Below are 27,102 nucleotides of genomic sequence, written 5' to 3' on the forward strand. Positions count from 1 at the left end.
ATATCTTACATGCTGTTGGCCCGATTCCAATGCAGAACTGAGGGAGAGGATTGGGTGATATTGCCTTTAATAGGAATCCTGGAGGGGGAGGAGTTACAGTATCAGGGGTTGGCCAGCCAGTACAATGTCTGTAATAATGTTCCACCACATCAACTGTCTAGAATTTCCCTACTACATAACCCTTAATTTTTATCAGTTCCAGGTACCTATTTTAAAATATCCTATTGTATCTGCCTCCACCTCCATTTCTGGCAGCTCACTTCCATGCACCCAAAAACGTTCAAAAACGTCTGCAGCAACTTCTGGAAATACCAAGCACATCCTTGGATCCAAAATGGAAAAGGACCATAGTAGCTCAACTCGGATAGCCAACGAAACCGATGGAAAGCGCAGCTGTCCCATGCCATCCCCGCCTCTGCCAGAGTTTGTGGATCATCAGCCGCCTGGGAACCCACAGAACTGGAGAAGACCCATCTACTTCCACCCTGAGGAAACTCCCAATAAGGGGCCTCCGGTGTTTATGGGAGTTGCCTGCGAACACACACAACCTCATCTGTCAAAAGTATGTGAACCCTTTCCCAGGGGAGGGTCTGTTCAACGTCATCATCCAGCGCGGAAGCGACGATGACGCCGTGTACCGCGTCGCTGCCTGGTACGGGGCGGGTTACGGTGACGTCTTTCCCTCCGCGCCGCAGCTCTGCGGTATTCGTTCTCCGAGTCAGCAGAGGGGTCGGGGGGAAGCGGCTTGCTTGGTGAGGGGACTCTCGGCTGAGTCACTTAGTGACGGAGGGTGACTCATCTGAGTGTGTCACTCGGGCAGAGTGGTCCGCGGAAGCGACGGGTGCCGTGGATCACAATGACATCACGAAGGTGAGCCTGGGGGGGCGGAGTGGAGTGGAGTGGTTGACGGGGACATCCCGCCGCTGGGACTCACACACACACACACACACAAATAAGGAACCAACACCAGACCTAGGGGGTCAAGGAAACCGGAGGGAGTGAGGACAGTCAAACTGAGTGACAGACATTAGACACCAGCACTAACCTTACTACTGATTGAGTGGAAGGACAGTGGAAAGTGTAGTCCATGAAATTAGCTTGAATATGTCCAGCAGATCTAGTATAGAAGATATTACCAACCCCCATCAGTGTATAAGAGAGTAACAGCCCACTCAGCCCCTTAAGACTTTCTTCAGTGGTAATCCCGGTATTCCCACTCCCCTCCCTCCTCATAACCCTGAAAAATATCGCCTGGCAAGGCATTTGGACCCTAACCACCCATTCTGTAAAAAGACATTTTCTCATCTTTGTTTTGCATATTTTGCCAGAATACACTCACCCAGTAAACCTTGAGGTGAAGTAATTTGCAGCAGGTAACTGTATACTTAATTTTGCTGAAATGCATTGATTGCACCCAAACATTGGAAACACAAATGTAAACAGATGTGTATTGGAGCAACTGCCTCTGTTTGAAAGAGTGAGAGGGAATCTCTTTGTTTCAAAGTCTGAAATTCACTTAAATTATATGGAGGTAGCTGTGTTAATATTTTATAACACTTTTGATGTGATACAAGAATTGTGAAATGGGTAACTAATGGGTATTATTCTGAACATGCAGGCCAAATTATGTTACATTGGATTAATTGTAAATGTCCTCAATACATGAAAGCAATTCTTAAAAATATTATAGACATGGGAGATGCAGGAAGCTGAACATGAACACAATCTGTTGAGTTTCTCCATAGCAGGAAGGGGCATAGATTTTCAAATATTTGGAAATTGTTGACTCTGCCTATTTGTCATTGTAGTTGTTCATTGCTTTTTTTGTTTATTTATCATATCATTGCCTAATACAGTGAAAAGGGTTCTTCTTCAAGCTGTTGAATAGATTAGCTCTAACATTCATACTGCCAAACAAATTACATAGTTGCAATGAAAAATATAATTTATTACCAAGGGCAGCATGATACAGATTGAGTGATTCATTCAGGAGACTAATGGGTGTGGGAAAGTATCTATCTTTAAGCTGTTTTTGAGTGCTTTAATGTTTTTCTGTTGGAGGTAGGAGAAAAGAGGGTGTCTGTAGTGTGATGGGTCTTTCAGTATGCCTTTCCTAAGTAGTGTGAGTCCATGAAGGAGAGGAAAGTTTGTGTTATGTCCTCGGATGCATTCACTGTCTTCTGCAGCTTCTTTCAATCTTGAGCAGAACAGCTCCTATACCAGACTGCGATGAATGCAGCAAGTATGCATTCAATGGTGCACCTCTAGAAGTGATTGGAGGACAATGGGATATGCCAAATTTCCTTAGTCTTCTAAGAAAGTCAACCCATTGACTGTCATGTCAAGGCATTTGGCCAGTCATTGAAGATGTTTACAGACAGCACCAGATTCGAACGCCGGTCGCTGGCACTGTAACAGCATTGTGCTTACCATGCCACCTAATCTCCATCACCTGAGAGAAGGCTTGTTATGTTGGCACCATGCCACTAGACTTTGTCTCCTTATATTCTGTCTTGTCGTTACATGATTCTCTGTCAACTATTGTGATGATGTTGGCAAATTTGAAGATGGAGTGACATATTTGTGGGTGTAGAGAGAGTAATAAGGGACTGAATACACATCCTTGAGGGCCACCGGTGTTGAGTTGTAAATCTGGAGATGTTGTTAACCATCTTCACTGACTGCAAACACTTTTTGCAGTAGTCAAGGTCGTGTATGTTGAATAGTTTCTTTTCTGAAAAAGTGCTATGTTCTTGTTGCATAGAATTGGTTTAGTTTTCAACATATGATGTAAATTAACAGGATAGGTTGCAGAGAAGAGGAGCAAGACAGATTATTATGGCTTAAATCAGTAGTTCCCAAACTTTTTCAGGCTCCACTCCCTTGGCTTCCAGGTCACATCCCTAGCGCCCCCCCTCCCCCCCGCCCCCTGCAACTTGCAACGAACACACACCTTTTTCTTGGTATTAGGTCTACCACAGATTTCAAAAAACACTATATACAAGCTTATTTTTTTCCACAGATAAAACTTTTCATAGACCAATTTATTTAGCAATATTTCAACTGTTACTACATTGTCTTTGGGCTGTCAGGAGCTAATGGGCGGGCAGCTGGGCAAAGATCAGCCATTGGGAGCTCGATAGGTGGGTGGTCACGGTGAGGAACTGTGATCGGGCCATCGGGAGCTCAATGGGTGGGCAGCTGGGGCGAGGATCAGCCATTGGGAGCTAGGTGGACAGGCGGTCGGGGTGAGAATCAGCCATCGGGTGCTGGATGAATGGGCAGCCGGGGTGAGAATCTGTGATCAGGCCATCGGGAGCTCGAAGGGTGGGCGATTTGGGCCATAAGTAGGGAGTGGTCAGTGAATTTATATGCAATTTAAATGTTACTTACAACCTGAAGATAATTTAAAATTCTTACAAACCTGAAGGCTTGGCCCTTGCAGATGTGAATTGGTGCATGTCCTGTCCTGAGCATGTTCTCAAGAAACAAACAAATATTCACCACCCTTTTTCACCTCCCCTTTTCCCCTCACTGCCCCCTTAGATCTTTCCACTACTCCCAGTGGGGTGGCAGTGCCCACTTTTGGAATCATGAGCTTAAATTGTATGATGAATGACAAAAAGAAGAATGGAAATAAAGCATAATCATACATTATATTACCTGGTGCTATTGGATAGGATGGATTCGAATAAGTTTATGTAGCTTAATCTGGGACTAGAAGACAAAAATAGAAGATTAACAAGACTTTAGTGAGACCACTAATGTGAAGGATCTTTCCTCTTATGCCTTGAAGGTCAATCACTATATAGTTGAGAGCTGTTACTATCTTGTCAGCTGTGTCTCTTTAAAGCTAAGTATGAAGGTTTTCAGCATAAAAATGGTTTGGAATAAGTAGGTACAAGATTAATTAAATCCATCATAAATGTTTCCATGAAGCATAGTATTAGCATGAAATTAAATATGGTATTTCAACTCCAAAAAAAAAAGTGTAACCAGGCCACAGGAGCATTGGTTCTACAGTGTTCACCTGGAAATAAAACAATTTCCATTCATTTCATCCACGTATCAAGATGAAATGCTTTTTATTTGCTTCTTGGAATTTGTAGTTCTGATAAAATGCCACAGAATTTATCAAAAATTATGCTGAACTTTGATTACAAACATCATTTTTGAGTGGAGGTTGTGGGGTTGATTCAGCTTTCCATGGTTGCCCATTTCTGTAAAATTCTGCGTTGCTGATCATGACCAAGCTGCTTTGTGGGATTTTGACATTGCTAGAGGGAATGCCAGCACAAAAAACAGATGCCACTGCAAGTATGTTGAGACATGACTGAGCAGATGTAACATCTACTTCTTGTAGTGAAATGAACCATTTCAGTGAATCCTTGTCATTCGAAGTGAAGAGCTCTGACAAATAATGACTGCATGACTTGGAGCAGTAATGACACTTTTTAAAAAAAAAAAAATCACTTTATAAAATACAAAGAGGTGCAAATTGCAGATACAGTGCCCTCCACACATTTTTTCTTTATTTGCCCCTGTGCTCCACAGTTTAAAATTTGTAATCAAACAATTCATATGACTAAAGTTCACATTCCAGATTTTATTAAAAGGTATTTGAGTACATTTTGGTTTGACCATATAGAAATTATAGCACTTTTATTACATAGTCCCCTCATTTCAGGGCATCATAATATTTGAAACATAGCGATGGTATATATATATTAAAGTAGTCGTGTTTAGTACTTTGTTGCATATCCCATGCATGCAATGACTGCTTAAAGTCTGATTTATAGGCATCACCAGTTGCTGAGTATTTTCTCTGGTGATCCTCTTCTGCAGCCATTTTCAGCTCCTGCTTGTTTCAGGGGTTTGTCACCTTAGGTTTTCTCTTCAGCATATGGAAGGATTCAGATTGGGTAACTGACTTGGCCATTCAAGAATTTTCAAGTTTCATCTTTGGAAAAACTCCTTTGTTGCTTCAGCAGTATGTTTGGAATCATTATCTTGCTGCAGGATGAAGCGCCGTCCAATGAGTTTGGAGGCATTTGCTTGCACTTGATCAGGTAAGATGTTTCTATACACCTCAGAATTCATTTTGCTAATGTCATCAGCAGTTATATCATTCATGAAGATAAGTGCACCAGTACCTGTGGCAGCCGTACATGCCCAGACCATAACAACCCCACCACACCACCATGTTTCACAGATGAGGTGGTATGCTTTGTATCTTGGACATTTCCTTTACACCTCCACATTTTGCTCTTGCCATCACTGTGATACAAGTTAATGTTGGTCTCATCTGTCCACAAGACTTTTTTCCAGAATTCTGCCGGCTCTTTTAAATACATCTTGGCAAATTGCAATTTGGCCCATCCTGTTTCTATGGTTAACTCGTGGTTTGCTTCTTGCAGCGTTGCCTCTGTATTTCTGTTCATGACGACTTCTGCGGACAGTAGTCATTGACACATCCACACCTCCCTCCTGAAGAGTGTTTATGATCTGTTGAATATAATTCTCTGGATTTTTCTTCATTATGATGAGAATTCTTCTGTCATCAACAGCAGAAGGTCTTCCTTGTAATATCAGTCCCTTTGTGATCAGGGTATGCTCTTTCTTCTTAATGATGTTCCAAACAATTGGTAATCCTAAGGCTTGAGTGATGTCTCTTACTGTTTTATTCTTGTTTTACAGCCTCATAATGGCTTCTTTGATTTTTTTTTTTATTGGCTCAACTCTGGCCCTCATATTGAAAAATGGCAACTACAGACTCCAAAGGTGATCAAAAGCTCATGCAACAATGAAGAAATTAAACATACCTGATTGATCACAAACACCTGCGAAGTCAAGTGTCCCAAAACGAGAGGGTCTATGTATAAAAGGTGCTGTAATTTCTACATGGTCAAACCAAAATGTATACAAATAACCTTGAATAAAATCTGGAATGTGCACTTTAAACACATCTGAATTGTTTAATTACAAAATAAAAACTGTGGAGAACAGGGACCAATAATGAAAAAAAAGTTTATTTGCTCTGAACATTATGGGGAGGGCATTGTATCTTAATAGACCAGCAACTGAGAGATGCGAGTTCAAATCTAATCACGACAGCTGGGCAAATTAAATTCAGTTTCCGTAATAATGATAAAACTGATCACTTATTAGTCACAGTTACCATAAACCAGCAGATTGTCTATTTATGCAAATCCACATGATGTGATTGAGTCTTAACTGTCAACAAATGGCATGTTTGCTCTTATTGGAAAACTATTTGAATCATATTTTGCTGAAGCTTCAAGGGGTCTTGAAACAAAATCTGGAGTTTCTTTGGTCATCATATGTGAAAAAGGAAGTCCTGCTACTGAGGGAATGCAACAAATGTTTACTCGACACTGGGATGACAGGACTGAATATGAAAGGAAGTGGAATGATAAAGTGTACATTTGCTGCAGTTTCAAAGAATGAGAGGGTAAACCTATAAATTTCTGACAAGACTAAATGCAAGGAGGGTATTCCCAATAGTGCCAGAATACAGGATATAAGATCCAAGATCAGGAGAAATTTCTTCACCCAGCAGATTGTGAACTTGAGTTCCCCATCAATGGGGGCCATGTCATTATATTCAATAAAGTGTCATATTTTTTCATGCTAATTGGATGAAAGGATATGGGGAGAAGGCAGGAACTGAGTATGAAATGTTGATAATTGTGTTGAATGGTGGAGCAGACCTGAAGCACTCAAAGGCTTCCTAGTTCTATTTTCTCAATTTCTTATTGGAGATTAGCAGTATTTTGCAGAGTTTTGCCAAAGGCATCTGTATCTAATAAATGAAAAGGGAAAAAAAAGTTAAACAGCACCACTGAACAGAAATAATAGCTGTCCATTAATAGGAGAGCTCCAGGAGAAGGTGCTTAAGGCAGAAGAACTGAGCAACTAAAACTTGGTTTTATTTCAGTGTGTGCATTATTGATGGTGTTAATTCAATGGAGGGAATCATTGAGGTCAATCAACACCAGTGGAAATTCACAAAAGCCATGGTTATCTGAACTCTGGTAGATTTCAGTTTATTAATGCAGGGTACAGAGGCCAATTTTAGCTGACGGAAATACAGTTGAGATTTTCTATTGGTGCAGTGATAACCAATAAAATATGGTTGCTGTAAAACATGGAAGTAAAACAGTGAACAGCCATGGGTACCTCCATGGGTATGCCTGCCTGTTTGTGGGCTTTGTGGAGCAATCCATGCTGCAAGCCTATTCAGGCAAGACCCCCAACTCTTACTCCGCTATATTGATGATGAAATAGGGGCTGCCTCATGATAAACTTGTCAACTTCATTCACTTTGCGTCCAACTTCCATCCTGATCTCAAACTCACCTGGTACATCTCCGTCAACACACTCCCCTTCCTGGATCTCTCTGACTCCATCTAGGGAGATGAGCTTTCCACTGACATACATTACAAATCCACTAACTCCCACAACTACATTGACTACACTTCCTCACACCCTGTCCCCTGTCTCCGCCATATCTGTTCCCAAGATGAGGTCTTCCAGTCCAGATCTTCTGTAATGTCTGCCTTCTTCCACAGACATGGCTTCCCCTCCACCACCATCAATCAGCCCTCACCTGAACCTCTTCCATTTCCTGTCTATCTGCCTGCCCCAGACGTAACAAACACAGAATTTCGCTTATCCTCACTTACCACTCCACCAGCCTTCGCATCTAACTTCTGGAATTTCCAGCACTCATCAGGATCCCACTACCAGACACATATTCTCCTCTCCTCCCCTCTCTGCCTTCTGTAGGGACTGCTCCCTCTATGAGTCCCTCATGCACTTATTTCACCCCCCCCCACCCACCCCTGTCACCTTTTGCGCCCACATCTCTTCCCTCACCACAGTCCGGGGTCCCAAACAGGCCTTTCATGTGAAGCAAGACTTCATTTGTGTATCCACAGGATTGATCTACTGCATCCGGTGCTTTGTGGTCTTCTCCATATCAGAGAGCCAGGGTGTAAATTGGGAGATTGCTTCGATGAGCACCTTTGCTCCGTTATCCAGTTTAGTTCCGTGTCACACTCCCATACTCACATGTCTGTCCATGGCCTTATGCACTGTCCCACCAAGACCACTTGTAAATTGGAGGAACAACACCTGATTTTATGTCTGGACACTCTCCAGCCAGACGGCATTCACATCAACCTTTCTGGTTTCTGCAAACCTGTTCTCTATCTCTTTCCCCACCCCCGCCCTTCCCCCCCTTCCCTTCTAGCTTTCCTCCCCTTCCCTCTTTATTCACCTACCCATCCCTCCTCCCCTTGATCACTGCTGTCCCCTCCCTCCCTTCTCCACCTATCACCTCCTGCCTTTGCAACCATGCCTCCTCCAAACTCTTTTGTTTGGATACCTGCCTACATTTTTTCATACCTTGTTGAAGGGCTCAAGCCCGAAATGTCGGTTATTTTTATTGACCGTTGCTATATAAAGGACACTTTTTGCCCTGCTGAGTTTCTCCAGCATTGTGTTTTTATAAAAATATGGTCGCTGCTTGTGTGAACTTGATAAATTTATTCACTACAGATCTAAGCCATTGAAGTTATGAACAAGTCAACTGTAGAATGCATACTGTATGTTTGCAACCATTCACTTGTGAAAGACTCAGTCTGAGCACACTGAAAGGTATAAATTAATGTGAATGTAAGGATTTGTGTATACTGTATACTGTGGGAATTAGAAGGCAATAATATAAAATTCACTCCAAGAATAAAACCAAATATTTTATTTCCAGATAAGTTAATTACTTCTGAGTATACATTGGAAATCACTTTTGGTCAGGTTGAAGTTTATTATCATCTGACTGGACATATACAACCCAATGAAACAGCGTTTCTCCAGACCATGGTATACACACAAGATGCACAGCACATAATAATCACATGCATACATAAAGATATATGAATTTTAAGATTATTTACTTGATTATAGAATAGTGTGCATAAATCTCACTGCCTGCAGGAAGATGCTACTTCCCAGCCTGGCAGTCCTGATTTTAATGCTCCTGTACTACCACCTTGATGGTAGTGGATCAAAGATGCTCGATAGTGGATGGAAAGGGTGCTCTATAATTTTTGAACCCTATTTAAGTAATGCTCAGGGTTAATGTTTCAAGAGAGAAAGGGATCTTCTTGGCCGTTTTGATGATCCTTTGTGTTGATTACCTGTCCGGTGCTTTGCAGCTACCATACCATGCAATGATACAGCCAAACAGGACATTCTCAACTGTGCTTCTTTAAAATGTCAAGATCGGGGTCGAAAGCTTTTTCCTCCTTGACCTCCTTAGGAAGTGTAGGTGGTGCTACACCTTCCTAACTAATGAGGAGGTGTTCCTGATGAATGGTTGATCAAGAAACTGATTTTGCGGATTAAAAAAAAGATTGAAAAATAATTATAGGAATGTTTAAAATCAGCTTTTATCTTAGGAATTGTGGGGGGGTGGGGGGGAGGGGTGGTTTGGTCCATAATGATTATTGGTGTTAACCCATTTAATTTTGTGTTATTTTGATTGGATTAAATGTAATGTCAAACCTATATGGAGATGATAATTAATGATAAAATACCTAAAATCATCTTGGTTAGAGTCAGTGTGTTTGAAAAGATGGAAATGGTTTCCAGATGAGCTTTTTTTTTCTCAAGGTGGTTTCATCCCAATATCACTGGAGTGGAAGCAGAGAACTTGCTACTGACTAGAGGTGTTGATGGAAGTTTCTTAGCTCGACCAAGCAAGAGCAATCCTGGTGACTTCACACTTTCAGTGAGGTAAGTGAGGGACTTTTATGTGCATATCAGATATCATTGAAATGATGCGATGAGAGTGTACTGTGTTTATAACAATAAAATTTACAGATGCACTGAATTTTTTGTTGCAGCCAGTAGCCACATTAAATACACTAGCTACAATAGTCTAGATTAAATTAGCATGACATACCAAGTCAGAAAAATAGATAAATATGGAAGGATAGAAAAATAAATATTCAGTTGCAATTAATGGAAAAATAAAGTGACATTTCAGTGGGTAAGGAAGATAGCCTTGATGCTACTCAAACATTACTATCCTGCATTGAGGATCTTGCTTTCTAGTGCAGGTTATTGAAATGCTTTTAATTAATGGTTGAAGGTGACGGGGAGTCACGTGATGGAGTAGTGGCTGGTCGGGTGGAAACAGCCCTCTCCAGAGAAAATTTTAAAAAAGTGTGAAAAAGCAGAGCTCAATAAACATCAAATACAGGAAGAGAAAGATAAAGTTACAGAGAAGAGACAGAAGATGGCACCCAAAAGAGAGAAAGTAAGAATAACAGAGAAAAGGGAAAAAGGAAAATCACTGGAGAAGAAAGAAGAAGGCCTTACCTGCACGTCGGAGCAGAGAGCTACTGTGGAGAGGAGCGGCCAATCTCCGGTGTTGGTGAGGCCCCGGAGGAGCGGTGTCCTCCCGACCGGCGGACTCCAAAAATGGCTCTCAGAGCCAAGAAGAGGTGCGCAATGATTTAAGAGGGAAGTTGGAAGAGAGTGAAAAAAAAATTAAAGAGACACAAGATTTATTGTCACAAAAAATTGGCGTATTGGAAACTACAGTTGGCGAAACAACATAAAAATAGTGGGCCTGAAAGAAGGCAAAGAAGGGTCAGATATGAAGGAATTTATAAAAGAATAGATCCTGAAGGTGCTGGGAATAACAGACTCACATGAAGAAATAGAAATCGAAAGGGCGCATAGAGTACTAGTACCGAAACCGCCACCACCTCAAAAACCGAGATCCATAGTGGTATAATTTCTAAGATATACGACAAGAGAAAGAAGGTGCGAGAAGACAATAAGCCGTTGGAATATAAGGGACAAAAAAATATTTTTTTACCCGGACATAAGCTTCAAACTTTTAAAGAAGAGGAAGGAATTCAACACAGCAAAAAAAATCTTATGGAAGAAAGGGTATAACTTTATATTAAGGCATCCAGCGGTACTCAAAGTATTCATTCCTGGGGAATGGAATAAACTGTTCTCGGACCCAAAGAAAGCCCAAGAATTTGCTGAACATTTGCAGGACAGGAGAAGAGAGACAAGAAGGATGACCAGCAAGAAAATATACAAAAATATGTAATAAATATAAAGTAAAGATAATGTATATATAAAGATTTAAAGATGGATAAGAGAAGGGTTAGAAGGAAAAAAAAGAGGGAGACCTTTGTTATAAGTATAGGAAAATAGTGTTCTCGGGGGGGGGGAGGGGCTGGGGGGTAGAATAAGGGTCACTGCGAAATCAGTTGACGGTTGTGAGTAAGTTCGCAAACCGAATGGAAAGGGGAGTTATGGTTGCCGCCAAGGGACAGGAGGCAATCCAAGGAGGGGCGTTCATTTGGGGTTAAAGAGTTATTGCTTGTGGGGATTGTTGGGGTATTTCATGTCTTAAATGCGTTGTCATATATTGAGATTAAAAAGGAAAACTTAAAAAACAGTAATGGAAAAAAGGGATGGAGGTGGTGAAGAGGCACAAAAGAAGTGAAAATAAAGATATAAGATGGCCACATTGGACTAAATGACTATAAGCATTAATGGAATATATAACCAAGTTTAAGTGTATCCCGTTGGGGGGAAAAAACAATCACATATAATTTAAAAGACAAAGTTACAATGATTGAAAAAACCTGGGAACCATATATGGAACATAACAGAAAGAGCAGGCCTCAGACCACCACCACCTAAAATGATAAGAAGATAAACACGATCAGATTTAATGTGAATAAGTAGATGATATGTCTTTTTTGTATAAAGATATTGTTTGATTGTATTTTATATGTCCAAAATTTACTGTTTTTGGAGGGGGGTGGGAAGGGGGAAGGGAGGGATGGGGCAAAAAAAGAGAAAATGTCACTGTGAATATTTAAAGAGATGCATCTGTAAATATATTGGTTGATATGGTTCATTGTGCGATTAAATAAAGAATTACCAAAAAAAAAATTTTTTTATGCCAGCAATAGGTATAGAATCAAATTTAATATCTTATCAACCTTAAAATGATTATTACTTGTCATGATCTGCATTACATTTTTTTAATGGTTGGAGTACACAAGCAATTGACTAGCTAATTAGCTGGGGCTATTGCCACTGAATGTGGGTCCAGGCTTGCAAGAATTGTCTAAGATGACGCAAGAAGAACCACAAGTAGGTGCCATATGAGTACTTGAAATACTATAATTTAAAGCAACATTCAAAATGCTGGAGGAACACAGAGGGTTAGGTGGCATCCATGGAAGGAAATCAAGAGACGACATATTGAACTGAAATTTTAACAGTCTATTGCCTTCCATGGAAGTTGACTGACCCAGTGAGTTCCTCCAGCGTTTGTGTGTTGCTGTGTTTTCCAGCATCTGTAGTCTCTTTTGTTAATTTGAAATCGTCAAGAGTAAGAATGTGTTGCATTTCTGAATCAGTAGCTAGACCCTTAAAAAATACTATAAAGCTGTTCCATTGATGTACTTCGGGGAGGTTTAGGAATGCATGAAAATGTACAGCCACATCTCATCTTCCTTCACGAAGGTTTAAGCTTCACTGTTCAAAAACCCTTTGCTGATGCACAGCAACAAGAAGTGGACTTGAAATATTGAAAATGTTTTTTGAAAATAGTCTGGGGGGAATTTTATATACTTTGCAGTCAGTTCATAGAGACATGTTTGTATTTCAGAATACAGTACATCCCCTTTAAAATATGTTCACTGTCCAAATGTTTCCCCTCAGTGCTTCTGTCTATTTAAAGAAGGTATACTGCAAAGCGTTAGTAGCCAGTGAATTACTTTGAAGTGCTGGTCAATCTTTAAAGAGAGACACATGGCAGCCAACTTGCGCATAACAGAGTCTCACAAATAGAGTTATAAGAAGTACCAAGCAACCATGTTTTGATGATGTGGTTGAGAGGTAAATGTTGGCCACAGTGCTGTCTTGTACAACTGGAGGAAGTACAGAAATAAAGGTGAGGGATTTGAAAACAAAAATGCTCATATGTAGAGGGAGAGGAAGCAAAAGAATGATTTTAAGTAAATTGTCTAGGTATGAAAAGTGACCCACTTTTAATTTTTAACAGGCGAAATGGAGCTGTCACTCACATTAAAATTCAGAATACAGGTGATTACTATGACTTGTATGGAGGGGAGAAGTTTGCAACCCTGGCAGAACTGGTGCAGTACTACATGGAGCATCATGGGCAGCTCAAGGAGAAGAATGGTGATGTCATTGAACTGAAATACCCGCTGAACTGTGCCGATCCTACCTCTGAGAGGTGAGTCAGAAGCTGACATTGAACCAAGTGCAATAGCATTTTTGTTGTACATGAAAGCTGTTGCAATAACTTGGAAGCTAAAATTGAATCTTGCTTTAGTGCCAAATATTTTCAATCTGGAATGCTTGCACAGATTATTTTTCCTATCAGTGACGAGGTTAACTTTTCGGGTATAATATACTAAATTATAATTTGCCATTGGAAAAAATGCCACCCAAAAATAACATGTCCACACCTGGTTCAAACAGAGGTTTAAACTCCCCAAATAATAACATGAATTCATCAAAAATGTAAGTTGTACTTCACAGAAACTTGTCTATGCTGACCAAGTTGTCTTCCTAAACTAGATCCATTTGCCTGTGTTTGATCCATATCCCTCTGAAGAATTCCTAACAATGTCTTTTAACTGTTGTAATTATACCTATCTCTACCACTTTCTCCAGCAGCATGTTCCACATATCTGTATAGGGAAAAAGTCCACCATGTTTAAAAACATAACACTGGTTTTAAAGGACTTTTATCAAACTAAAACTTGTTTTTTTCCACTTAAGATTGTGATAGTACAGATTCTATCACCAATGTGTATTTGTATATATTGTGGTATAGGATGGTTGTGATTGGCTGAGAGTGTAGCCACACCTACTGGCAGGTCTTAAAGGATTGCTCCTAGCCAGACCAGGTCATTCTAGACTGGTCGACCTACTTGTGATATGCTCCAGTCTTTTAGTTAATAAAAGCCTTGGTTTGGATCAACAAGTCTTTGGTTCTTTCGACGCACTCTACAAAGATATCAGCTGATGCTACATGGATAAAATGATAACTTAAACAAAGAAAAAGTGGAGAGGTTTGCAAAACAAAACTTTGGCAGAACTTTTTATTCACTGACAGGACAGGGGGATCAACCCCAACGTACTTCTGATCGCCCTTGAAAGTGACTGTTAGCTGCCTTCCTGAACTGTTTGGTGAATATTTTCTCATAGTGCTGTTGGAAAGTGGATTTTAACTCCAACAATGGAAAAAAAATCAAGTCAGTTCTTTTCCCATTTGCCTTTGTTTCTTGGTTGTAGAGGTTGTGGATTTGGATGGTTGTTGTGGAAGAGCCCCCTAAGAGTTGCTGGGATTTCATTATTTATATGTAGTGCAACCCTTTTGGGGGAGTGACTGTAAAAGAGCTCCCAGTCAACTCAGAGTTTTTTTTTGTTCTGCATGATTTTGAGCCTCCCAAGTGTTGCTGAATTCTTGGATATCAACAGACCCACGCATCTCCCTATGCTTGGCAAAATGGCTATTATGGGAATTAAGGCTATGAGGAATTGAGAGCATGTCGCTCCTTCGCACAACATCTCTGTCACTTGCTCAGTTAAAAGGGTGAGCTTAACTGTAGTGAATGCATCTATTCCCCATGCCCATCACTCTGACAAAGGATGAGAACGGAGAAATGTTTTTCCATCTTGTGCACCTGATTTTGACCTCCGACAACATTGCTAAAGTTAAATGCCAATCAAGTGCTCCTCATGTAAGTATCTTAACAATCAATGTTTGACAAGTGGCCCCCACTGTGAGTGAGACTGCTGCAGCAGCTAGCTTAATGGATGTTCTGGAATTTTAAATCATTGTTACATTTTCTTTTCTGTTTAAGGTTGAACAGGGTTGGAATGACCTAAACATTTATGTGAGAACATCTCTTCATTCTCAGCTAGGTCTAGAGCCAAACCTGTGAGCAAAATAGAAAAGGGGGGGGGGGAATTCATTTCAATCTTGACTTTTATATCCTTGTAATTGAATACTTTAGGGAAATGAGAAAGTCTCTCAGAATCAAGGATGTCTTTCCCTCTGGTTCGGAGGTGATGAATGAGCCCAATGGGGCAACTGCAAACTGTTCCACAGAGAAGACAGGAGGTGAGAGATGGGTGCGTGGGCAGTTAGTGAGGTGATGCTTCTGGGCTTGTGTGCTCTAACACGTGGATTTGGAATTCGCCCCACCATCCCAACATGTGGCGTGATGATGAACCAGAGATTCCCAGGAGGTGGTGAAAATGTTGCATTTCTTCAAGGAAGCTTGGAGAACAAACTTGAATCCTCATCTACTTGGCAACCTCTTCCCAGGACATGGCTTGTAAAAGAAAAGTTTCTGGTGCTTGTTGTCAGGCTTGTAAACAACATTGAGAGTCTTTCAGAGCTGACTGAATGTAACTCTGCTCTCAAATGAGAACCTTGGAAAAGACATTGACATTGGTTTCCTTGTCCATTGATGAGTTTGATGTGGAGACAGCATTTTTGTCTCTTGGGCCTTAAGGTGCCTGATGCACATAGTCTAAGTCTCAGAAGCATATAGAAGAGCTGAGGTTATTGCTGGCCAATTGACCATGAGTCTTGTGCTAGGTTTGAGATATTGAACTCCATTTCCAAAGTTTTTTAAAAAGGTGTACTGGTGCACTGAAGACAAATGTAAACATAATCAGTTCTTGCTTAAAGGTGGCTTCCAAGGTATGGAAAGTGTTGGGATAGTACACAAGGCCATAGACGACATGTGAGTATGGGAGTGTGACACAACTGAAATGGTTGGCTACTGGGAGGTCTCTGTCACTATAGCAGATGGAGTGAAGGTGCTCAGTGAAACGATCTCTCAATCTGCACCCAGTTTCTCTGATGTAGAGAAGGGACTTCTTAAGGGATGCTGGCCAGGAGCTCTCCAAACAATTTCATCTAAAAACCTTTAAAAACACCCAAACCCACTTTTAATTTGGCCGGACAGCTACAGTATGGACCGGAGACAAAGGAACAAGCAATTCGATTCAACTAGTGAGCAAATTTCGACATCTGCAGAGAAAACTATTTTCAAGGCTGGCGACCTTAAAGCTCACATAATGGTGCCGGCACAGGAACATCTGAGCAGAGGACACTCACTTATTCTTTAAGAGATAAGAAATGGTATTCAAGCCCTTTCCAGTAAACTTGACATTAAAACTGCAGAAATTAATCAATCTATCTCTGGACTGAAAACTATGCTGGATAAGTTGAGTTCCTGCATAGCCGAGGCGGAGGAGTGTGTCGGCACAGCGAAGGACTAGTTGGTGGAGTTGGGCTCCTGTGTTAACAAGTTGAGAAATGAAAATGACAGTCAATGTAACAACGTGTGTCATTAATTTTCAGGAAGGCTGCGAGGGAAATATGTAAACTTTTTTTGCGAACTGGATTCCAACCACCCTGGGACAAGAGTATTTCACTGAGCCCCTGATAATAGAGTGAACACATCAGGCTCTTGCGCTCTATCCACCTTCAGACCTGCGACTGAAATGTGTCCTGATATGTCTGCTAAAATACCAAGATGGGCAAAATCCTACGTATCGCTGCACAGTATAATAAGGGTCCCATCATGTAAGATGATAAGCCTGTGGTGTTTTTTTTTCCTGACCTGAATGTGAGTTGAATGAAATGCACAAAGAAGAATGACCAAGTTAAGCGAGAGCTTCGATCTAAGGATATTCCAATTTCCCCATTCCATCCTGCAACACTGAGGATCATGCTTCCTGATGGAGGGAGAAGATTCTACAAAACACCTAAGGAAATGGCAGCATTCCTGTGTGACTTGCTGGGAGAAACATAATGAATGAAAACTGGAGGATGAAAACTGGACAGACAGCCATCATTTTTACAAGCTGCCATGTCTATATACTTAAAATTGTCATCACTCTTGTTATGTTGAAGACGTTCTAGACAATGTGATGACAACACTCACATCTTACACTTGATAGACTGGTTTCAGCTTAAGTGAACTAATTGCTATAGTAACAATTGTTGAAATTAGTGTTTTCAGTATTTGTAATAATTAATTGTTTCTATTAAAATTGGATATTTTTGTATGGTAATTCAAGTTTTCAGACAGAGCCCTAGGCTGGATAAGATGTTTATGATTCAGCCAGATATGTCATGCTTGACAAGTGCAAAGTGCATATTCCAGTTTGATAGGGTAGATGGTGCCAAATGTTCAGTAGTCAGTACTGGTGGTGGTGGGGGATCTGTTTTTTTTTCCTTACTATTGACAGTGCTTTATCTTATATTTTTGATATTTTACTACAAGAGACACATTTTTGCTTGCACAGGGATTCCACAAAGAAGTCATAAAACTGATAGATGTATTCGCTTGTTGTTAATGAACAGGGTAGTGAAATTTGTCAGCTTTAATGTGAATGGGCTAAACGAACAGGTTAAAAGGAAAAGTCTTGACAAACCTGAAAAAACTGCAAATTGATGTTGCTTTTATACAAGAAACCCATCTTACCACACAGGAGCATAAAAAAACTGAGGAGAGAATGGAAAGGACATATTATCATCATCCTTTAACTCCAAAGCCAGGAGGTGGCTATTTTGATAAATAAAAATACTCCAGTGACGATTGGAGAAACTATTATTGATCCCTCAGGCCAATATGTATTAGTTAATTGTCTGATTTACTCAAAACCCTGGACACTGTATTCAGGATATTTTTCTCAAGATATGAGGTGGACGACAAAATATACTACAGGGGGCGACTTTAACTTTTGCTTGGATCCTGTACTGGATAAGTCAACCATGACAGTATCCAAAATAAAAGTGGCCAAAACTACCTTGGCTTTTATGAAAGATCTAAATTTGACAGGTGCATGGAGACAAATGCACCCTCAAACCAGGGACTAGTCTTTCTATTCCTGCCCCCTAACTCTCATACTAGGATTGACTTTTTTCTATTGTCAACACAGCTAATTCATAGAACATTACAATCTGAATACTTATCTAGAACCCTGTCAGATAATTCACCTTTCACCCTGTCGATCTTGATGCTAGAAAAACCAACTAATTAATTTAGATGGCGTTTGAATTCCACCCTTCTTCAAAAACCAAATTTTTGTAAGTTTATTAGGGACCAGATAAAGCTATTCTGCAAGAAAAACTCCTCTCCTAATAGTTTTATATTATGGGACATGCTAAAAACTTATTTAAGGGGACAAATAATCTCACATACAAAAGGTATTAAGAAGAAATAGAAGAATTAGGAGCAGAAATTTTGAAATTGGAAAAAGGAGTTCCAACAGTCTGGTTCCAAGGAATTATATCAATCGCTTTTAAATAAAAAACTCAAATGCAACACATTACACACTTATAGAATTGAAAAAGCCATTTTAAGAACTAAACAAAGATGTTATGAATTGGGAGAGAAGGTACACAAAGTCTTGTCCTGGTAACTGTCCTGAGAACAGAACCATTAATGCAATTCAAACTGAAATGAGTTCAGTTACATATAATCCAATAGAAATTAATGACACGTTTAAACAGTTTTATATAAATTTATATAAATCGGAATCACCAGAAGACCTGACTAAGATTGATGAATTTCTGTCCTCTGTTGAATTGCCCAAACTTGGCCAAGAAGACCAATGAATCTTGATTTTCCCTTCACTCAAAAAGAAATTGAAAAGGCCCAAGGCTCACTGCAGTCTAATAAATCACCAGGGGAAGATGTTTTTTCCCCTGAATTTTAGAGAATTTAAGGATTTACTTCTCCCTCTCTTTATGGATGTTATTGACGTAGCATCTAAAACTAAACTCTCCCCGAATCATTGTCTACTGATATAATCACCGAGATTCATAAAAAAAATATGGAGACCCATAAAAGTGCTCTTCATTTTGGCCCATTCCATTATTAAATTCAGACTATAAAGTGATCTCAAAGGCCCTGGCTAACAGGCTTGGCCAATATTTGCCAAAATTAATAAATCTAGACCAGAGTGGCTCTATTTTGAAATATCTTGTCAGCTAACAATTTATGTAGGCTGTTTAATACTATCCATCTATCAAAATGTAAGACTAAACCCAGTATAGCTGTAGCGTTAAATGCTAAACAGGTTTTCAATATTTATTCATATTTATTTAAAGTCTTGACCAAGTTTGGGTTTGGACAGTTGTTTATGAATTGGTAAAAACTCTCATGAACCTGGGCCAAATAGACAGATCTCGACAGTGTTTCCCTTCAATTGATTGAGTTGACAGGGCTGCCCTTTGTCTCCAGGACTCTTTGTCTTGGGTATTGAGCCCCCTAGCTGAAAGAATTAGGATCCTGTTACGAGTCCAGAGGACCCAAAAACCCAGTAGCAATAAAAAGTCACCAAGACAAATAAGTTACTTAAACAAAAGTTGCTTTTAATTTTCTTTAAACATAAAAACAGGATTAAACTTTAACTTATTACTATTAACAACTTAACCCCCACCCTTCTAATTCTAAGCGCATGTGTATGTAATATGTATATGTTCAGGAAAATTCTTTTTAATAAACCAATCATTCACTTCTCACTTCTCCAAGTTCATCAGTATCAGGATTCTTATACTGGGCACAGAATTTAACATGTATGAATTTTCACCAGGCTCTGGTGCTTAAAGTTAAATGGTTACCACTCAGGAAGGTTCTTGTCGGTTTCAGAGAGATATTTGTTGCTCGTTGGACACGCACACACTGATTCCCTCCGATTAGTCACTTCATTGTCTTGCTGAAGAAACTTAGCCCATCATGGGTTTTCTAAATGATAACCTCTTCTTCCAGGTCACCACAGAGTTCCTCTTGGTTTCCCTTATTTAAGGAAAAACACTCCAGTCAGCCATTTCCTCTTGTAAGGACTAGAAGGGTTTTGAACAGGCTGAACTCAGAACTCACAACCCATCTTCAAAAATGTGGTTTACAATAAGCTGCCATGTTTCAGCCTCCAAAAACTACTGCAGAACTGATCTCTCCCTCTCTCCCCAAGAGAAGAATCCTGTTTGGGTTTTTTTCCCTCTCTCTCTGCTTGTAAAAACCAGAACACCTCTCCAAGGCTCCAAAACGCAATCCTTGAAAGATCTGATCAGCACTTTGTATCTGCTTTTGAAATTCCTTCCAAAGCAGTTCCATTGATTTTTGCAAAGCCACTGGTGCCTTCAGCTAAGCTCTTGCATTTTAAATGAGATGTGAAGTATCTATTTGTGAAGTGACCTACACTGAACCCCTACAATCTATCTCTTTTAAAGATATTTATATATAATATACCCCATAACAATCGTGATATAAAAGGTTTCAAAGAAAATCAGACAAATCATAAAATTAACCTCCTGGCAGATGACGTAATTTTGTACTGAACAGACCCTGCTAACTCCCTCACCAAATTACAAACCTTATTGAATGGCTATGGTGTTATTTCAGGATATAAGATGAATTGGGGGAAAAAAAGTGAAATTATTCCACTAATGAGTTTTGATTACACTGAGTATCAGAGAACAAGCCTTTTTAAGTGGCTTTCAAGAGGTATAAAATATTTTGGAATAACTGTAGATAATTACCTTAAAAATTTGTATAAACTTAATTACCTCCCATTGCTCAGTAGAATTGAAGATGGTCTACGCAGATGGATGAATTTGCCCATTACTCTAATTGGCAGAGTCAACTGTGAAAATGAATATATTACTGGGGTTACAGTATCTTTTCAAGTCCTTAACCATTTCACTAACCCAAACTTTATTTAAAACCCTCCACAAACATGTTAGACAATTCATAGGGAATTTTAGTGTCCAGAATATCTATGGGAAAATTAACATGGAATTATAGATTAGGGGGCCTTCAATTACTCAGTTTTAAAAATTATTATTTAGCAACTCAAATGAAGTTTATTTCATTCTTTTTTGAGAGCAACGATGTCCCCTCCTGGATACAAATTGGATTGCATTCCCTGAAAGGAAAGGTATTCTGTGATTTTATTTATAAATGGAACTCCAGGATTATATCCAGCCTCCTGGATACAAATTGGATTGCATTCCCTGAAAGGAAAGGTATTCTGTGATTTTATTTATAAATGGAACTCCAGGATTATATCCAGCAGGACAGACAATCATTTGATTTAAAATATGGAAGTCTTGGACTGAAAATGGGACTGTCACCAAAAACACCTCTGAGACAAAATGAACTCATACCCTATGACTCTTAAACAACAAGATTCTGGAGACTTGGCATCGTAAAGGGGTCCAACATTTGGAAGACTGCTATGAAAAAGGATCTTTCATCTCCTTTGAACAATTGAAGAAATATGACTTCTTCAGTTATCTTCAGTTAAGATCTTTTCTTAAAACCACCCTGGGCCCTGAAATGACTATATGTACTTACTGATGTAGAGAAACTGCTTCATGGGGGAAATGAATGCATATTTATTTCTAAAATGTATTCCTGACTGCTGAATGAAGGCCCAAAGCTAGATTTACACAAATGTAGAGTGAGTTGGGAATCAGATCTGAACATAACAATTGATGAAAGCTCTGGTCAGATTGATGTCAAGGCATTTTGTCAGCTACCATTAATGCCTGATAACAGGCTGGTTCACTATAATTTCTTCCATCAACTGTTCCTCACCCCACAGAAACTATATAGATCTAAACCTGCACTCTGCCTGGCTTTGTACAAAGGTGAGGCCCTTTTGGTACAAGATCTTGACCAAGATCATAGGAGTCACCTTCCCATTAGATCCAGAGCTTTACTTATTGGGGAATTTAACGAGTATCAGTAGATCTTCAACCAATTTCCAAATTAAATTCATGGAAATCACTTTGTGTGGCCAGGAAATGCATAACAGTGACATGAAAATCTGATTCCCCTCTTCTCAATGATAGATGGTCTTTGGAGATGAACAGTTGTATTCCTCTTGAAAAGATCATGTATAGAAAAGGATACAACACCTTTCTGAAAATTAGACAGCCTTACCTAGAATATATAGGCACTTCACTGATGCCACCATAGGGATGTGATCATTTCTGGTTAGCCAGAAGGCCTCTTTAAAGGAAAAAACACTGTTAGTATAGTGTCTCTACGTGTTTCACTGTATGCACTGGTTTTTTTTTAAACTTCAATTGGGTTTATTTCGGAAAGGTAGGGAAGTAGAGTTTCTTTGGTGTTTTGTGTTCTGTATAATTAAAATAAGTTTCAAAATGAAAATGAAAAATGTATCTTCTTCTTTGGCTTGGCTTCGCGGACGAAGATTTATGGAGGGGTAAAGACCACGTCAGCTGAAGGCTCATTTGTGGCTGACAAGTCCAATGCGGGACAGGCAGACACGGTTGCAGCGGTTGCAAGGGAATATTGGTTGGTTGGGGTTGGGTGTTGGGTTTTTCCTCCTTTGTCTTTTGACAGTGAGGTGGGCTCTGCGGCCTTCTTCAAAGGAGATTGCTGCCCGGCAAACTGTGAGGCGCCAAGATGCACGGTTTGAGGCTAAGTGGCTTCCAAGTTATGGAAAGTGGAACATGTTTTCTAGAGTGCTACCATGAACCTTTATTGTTGGGGGTTGGTGTTGTTCAATTTGGTTTGGTGGAGGAACTTTTGTATTATAGACTGAACAGTAAGATCCACCCTCTTGGATGCTTTCAGTGAACAAAATCACTATGATTTAAAGCTGCTTTCAAACGTATATATATATAATCATCGGCTATAAATGCCACAGCCTGATTACTGAGGTTGGAGAGACTTTGGCACTGGAATGGAGGCAGCATAATTTGAAGTTTTTTTTATTCGCTCTGCTCCACCAGGAAGGCATGGGAGCTTGGCACAACTCTGTAGCAAGAAAGAACTTTGTAGGACTTTGTATCTGTGTCAAAGCAGATAAGCCCAGAAGCATCACCCGTTAAACCCTTGCATTCGAGTACATGAGCCCAGCTGTATCACCTTCCACAACATGAAGCCTACATTTATCGAGATTAGCTGCATTGTGAACCCACTGGTTCGATTCATGACTTTCAAGCTGTCATGAAACACATAAAAGTTCAAGTTTATTTATCATCAGATTGCAACAGGACAACTCAATGAAACAGCATTCTCCAGTTCACGATGCAAACACCCATAAGGGCATTACACAGGTACAGAGAAAGAATGCATATGCACAGCATCTATCTTCTTTTCTTCTTTGGCTTGGCTTCGCGGACGAATATTTATGGAGGGGTATGTCCACGTCTGCTGCAGGCTCGTTGGTGACTGACAAGTTCGATGCGGGACAGGCAGGCACGGTTGCAGCGGTTGCAGGGGAAAATTGGTTGGTTGGGGTTGGGTGTTGGGTTTTTCCTCCTTTGTCTTTTGTCAGTGAGGTGGGCTCTACGGTCTTCTTCAAAGGAGGTTGCAGCCCGCCGAACTGTGAGGCGCCAAGATGCACGGTTGGCGGCGATATCAGCCCACTGGCGGTGGTCAATGTGGCAGGCACCAAGAGATTTCTTTAAACAGTCCTTGTACCTCTTCTTTGGTGCACCTCTGTCTCGGTGGCCAGTGGAGAGCTTGCCATAGAACACGATCTTGGGAAGGCGATGGTCTTAATTACACATTTTAGAAATAAATATTACTAATATATAGTAGAGTCACAGCGAGTTGAGTTAGCAGCTCAGCAGTCTCACCTCAACATGGTGGATCTGATTTCGGATGAGAGTAGCTGGAAGATGCTGTATGGGATTGTAGGGGTCCTTGCAGATTTTGTGAGCTCTCTTTAAACAAAACTCCTGGTAAATCATATCAATGGGGGAAGGGAGACTTCAGCGATCCTCTCTTCTGCTTTTATGGTCCTGTGAATTGACCTCCGATCTGATGCTTTGCATCATCTGTACCACACTTTAATGCAGATGGCCAGGGCTCTCTTGATAGAGGTCCTGTACAAAATTAACAGTATGGTGGTCGGCATTCTTGCTCCTCTCAGCTTTCTAAGTACGTGGTTTGCTGCTGCTCCATCCTGATGTGAGGAGATGTTGTGTGTCCAGGATAGGTCACTTCTTAAGTGGATTTTGAGGAACTTAGTACTCTCCACTCTCTCCATTACCGAGCTATTAATATGTCATGGAGGGTGGTCATCTCTGATCCTCCTGAAGTCCACAATCATCTTCTTTGTCTTGTCCTCTTTGAGACTGGGGTTGTTATTCTTGCACCATTTCATGGGATTTTCCACCTCTTCTTTGTACTATGACATGTTGTGGCTGATGAGGTCAGCAACTTTTGTGTCATCTGGTAACTTGATGACTCTGTTAGAACTGAATCAATGATGGGCAACAGTGTGAACAGGAGTGGGCTGAGCACACAGCCCTGAGGTGCACCAGTGCTCAGAGTGAAAACTGCTGGAGAAATTCAGTAGATCAAACTGTCTTTTATATAGCAAAGGTAAAAATACATAACCAACGATTCGGGCTTGAGCCCTTCATAAAGGTACGGAAAAATGTTGGCTGGTGTCCAAACAAAAGAGTAGGGGGGAAATGTGGTGGCAAAGGCAGGAGGTGATAGGTGGAGAAGGGAGGAGGGGACAGCAGCGATCAAGGGAGAAGGGATGTCTGGGTGAATATAGAGGGAAGTGGAGGAGGGAGAGCTGGAAAGGGGAAGGGGGGGAGAGAAGAGAGCAGGTTTGCAGAAAATGGAAAAGTAGATGTTAATGCCATCTGGCTGGAGCGTGCCCCGACAGAAAATCAGGTGTTGTTTCTCCAATTTATGGGTGGAATAGGTCTCAGTCCTAAACAGGAAACCCCTTATCCTAAGACCAAGCAGCCGTGGGCAGACATGTGAGTATGGGAGTGAGACACAAAAGTGAAAGGTTGGCCACTGGGAGGTCTCTGTCACTGGTGCGGACGGAGCAAAGATGCTCAGCAAAGCAATTTCCCAATCTGCGCCCAGTCTCTCCAATGTGCCCTCCCTCCCTTCTCCACCTATCACCTCCTGTCTTTGTGACTCAAGCCCAAAACATTGGTTATGTATTTTTACATTTGCTACACAAAGGACACTGACCTGCTGAATTTCTCCAGCATTGTATGTTTTACTTCAACCAGTGTCTACAGATTTTTGTGTTTTACTTCTAGTGCTCAAACAATGGTGCTTGTCATTCTGCTGCCAATCTGGGCAGGCTGTGACCTAGTCATAAGATGAAGTTACAACCTGAAGGGAAGTTTTCACACAGTGAAGATGACATTAACTGTGCCTTCAGATGGATGGAATCAATGCTGCAATTTGGGAAGCAGTTCTTTTGTTTGTGACCAGATACTTCAAGATCCTGGCAATATCTATGGTGGTCAGCAGAGAAATCTCTCTAGTTTTTGCATTTAGATTTCTCAAAGATGATTATACTGTAGATGCTAAAATGTGTACTTGTATGTATTGATTGTTTAAGCTACCAGGACCAATGCCTGAAAAGGGCGCACAAAATCAGTGAACCGGTGCGGACTCGAAAGGCCAACATGGCCTGTTTCCGCTCCGTAACTGGTTATATGGTTATATGATTAGAGTAATTCTGAGGCCATCGGGTATCTCCAAATGTTCCTAGAGTATGTGCTGAGGTTGAGTATTTGTGACAAAAGCTCCTCACAGCAGAGTTTTAAAGCTTTACAGGCTATACTATTAATGCCTCCTTTTGCCTTTTTTGGTGAGTTCTTTAGAAGCAAGGTGGGTTGGAGAAATTGTTGTAGGATAGAATCAAGGGTTTTTACTTCAGGATATAGTTGAGATTGATTGAGATTTCCTCTTGGCAAAGGCTGACTGTCTTCTAAGTTCATTTCAGTTCTGTGTGATGGGATCCTGAGTGTTTGGATCATAGATAGCCATGACAAGCTGTTATTGAGTTGACAGGCTTCCTATAAACTTTCCACACACCATCTGTAACCAGAGCACTGGTTTTCTGTAGGACCTTGGCCTTCAGGTGCCCTAGAGCTATTTGTTTCCTAGGAGAGACTTATATCGTTTTTACTTAGCCTCTGTTTTGTGGTCATTTTCAACAAAACAGTCCTGGCTCTTTTGGAAGAAGAGTAAATGGTGTCTTTTTTTTCTTAAAATCTCATCTGAAAGAGATCATCACACACAATGCACAGTGATGTGACAACAAGGTTAAGGTTCTCGTTTGTTGCACTAGGGCTTAAATTGACCTTTGGTTTACCTTGGGTATTGTCTTCTAATCTAGTTTTTTCCTCTTTATTGACTAACCCGCCAGTTCCCCCCCTCTCTCCCAACCTGTCCAAATTCTCCCCTCTTTGTACTTCTGTTTTGTTGATGTGAAGAGTAAACTTTCTTTATCTGCAGGATCTGCCAATGTTTTGGCCATCATCAAATATCCAACATTTCATCCATTTCTCTGTCGTAAGTCACCTGGCCATGTGTCATGCTTCGGAGTAACATTATTTGGGAGACCATCTAGGAACGCCAGGTGCTCTAAGTTTCTGTGAGGGGCGCTGGATAAAGTGACGACTCTCTGTCTGCCTTATGGTAGACAAATGTTACTTTCTAAATGTAGTATTACATGACCATAATGGAACTTTAACCTTTACGTTAACACAGTCAAAAGTACGATGTGATCACCTATGTAATAATTTATAATGACAAATTTGTTTTTTTTTTTCAGAAATCTATTCGCATTAATTTTGAACTCTTAGGAGTTGGCTATGATGCTGCCCTTAATATCAGGCTCTAATTGCTCCAAGGCCTGAGCATGCCACAATCTGTTGGTTTGTGCGTTCACTGATGGCTATTCATTTTCTCTATTAACACTATATTTTTGGAAAAGGTGGTTCCATGGACACCTCTCTGGAAAAGAAGCAGAGAAACTGTTGACAGAGAAAGGAAAACCTGGAAGCTTCCTTGTGCGAGAAAGTCAAAGCCACCCTGGAGACTTTGTTTTGTCTGTGCGGACCGGGGATGATAAAGGGGAAAGCAGTGAGGGGAAACCAAAAGTCACTCATGTGATGATCCGATGCCAGGTAAGTGAAGTTTAAGTGGTCAATTTTGTGCA

At 40.5% G+C, this 27,102-nt stretch overlaps 1 protein-coding gene across 3 annotated transcripts in view; it reads left to right on the top strand.

The window, feature by feature from the left end:
* The first annotated feature begins 645 nt into the window (after positions 1-645).
* The window catches only part of ptpn11a (protein tyrosine phosphatase non-receptor type 11a), a 94,591-nt gene continuing 68,134 nt past the window's right edge, over positions 646-27,102 (top strand). The window contains exons 1-7 of one of the 3 annotated variants that reach the window (XM_069932767.1): positions 646-870; positions 4,846-5,069; positions 5,418-5,608; positions 5,698-5,885; positions 9,697-9,819; positions 13,133-13,327; positions 26,878-27,070. In XM_069932767.1, the coding sequence (XP_069788868.1) occupies positions 5,875-5,885; positions 9,697-9,819; positions 13,133-13,327; positions 26,878-27,070 (522 nt within the window). In that variant the 5' untranslated portion in view covers positions 646-870; positions 4,846-5,069; positions 5,418-5,608; positions 5,698-5,874. The remainder of the gene's footprint in view (positions 871-4,845; positions 5,070-5,417; positions 5,609-5,697; positions 5,886-9,696; positions 9,820-13,132; positions 13,328-26,877; positions 27,071-27,102) is intronic. The other 2 variants (XM_069932766.1, XM_069932765.1) reach the window with 2 other exon arrangements.

Source organism: Narcine bancroftii, chromosome 4 (assembly GCF_036971445.1).
Source record: "Narcine bancroftii isolate sNarBan1 chromosome 4, sNarBan1.hap1, whole genome shotgun sequence".
In the NCBI taxonomy this organism is placed as follows: domain Eukaryota; kingdom Metazoa; phylum Chordata; class Chondrichthyes; order Torpediniformes; family Narcinidae; genus Narcine; species Narcine bancroftii.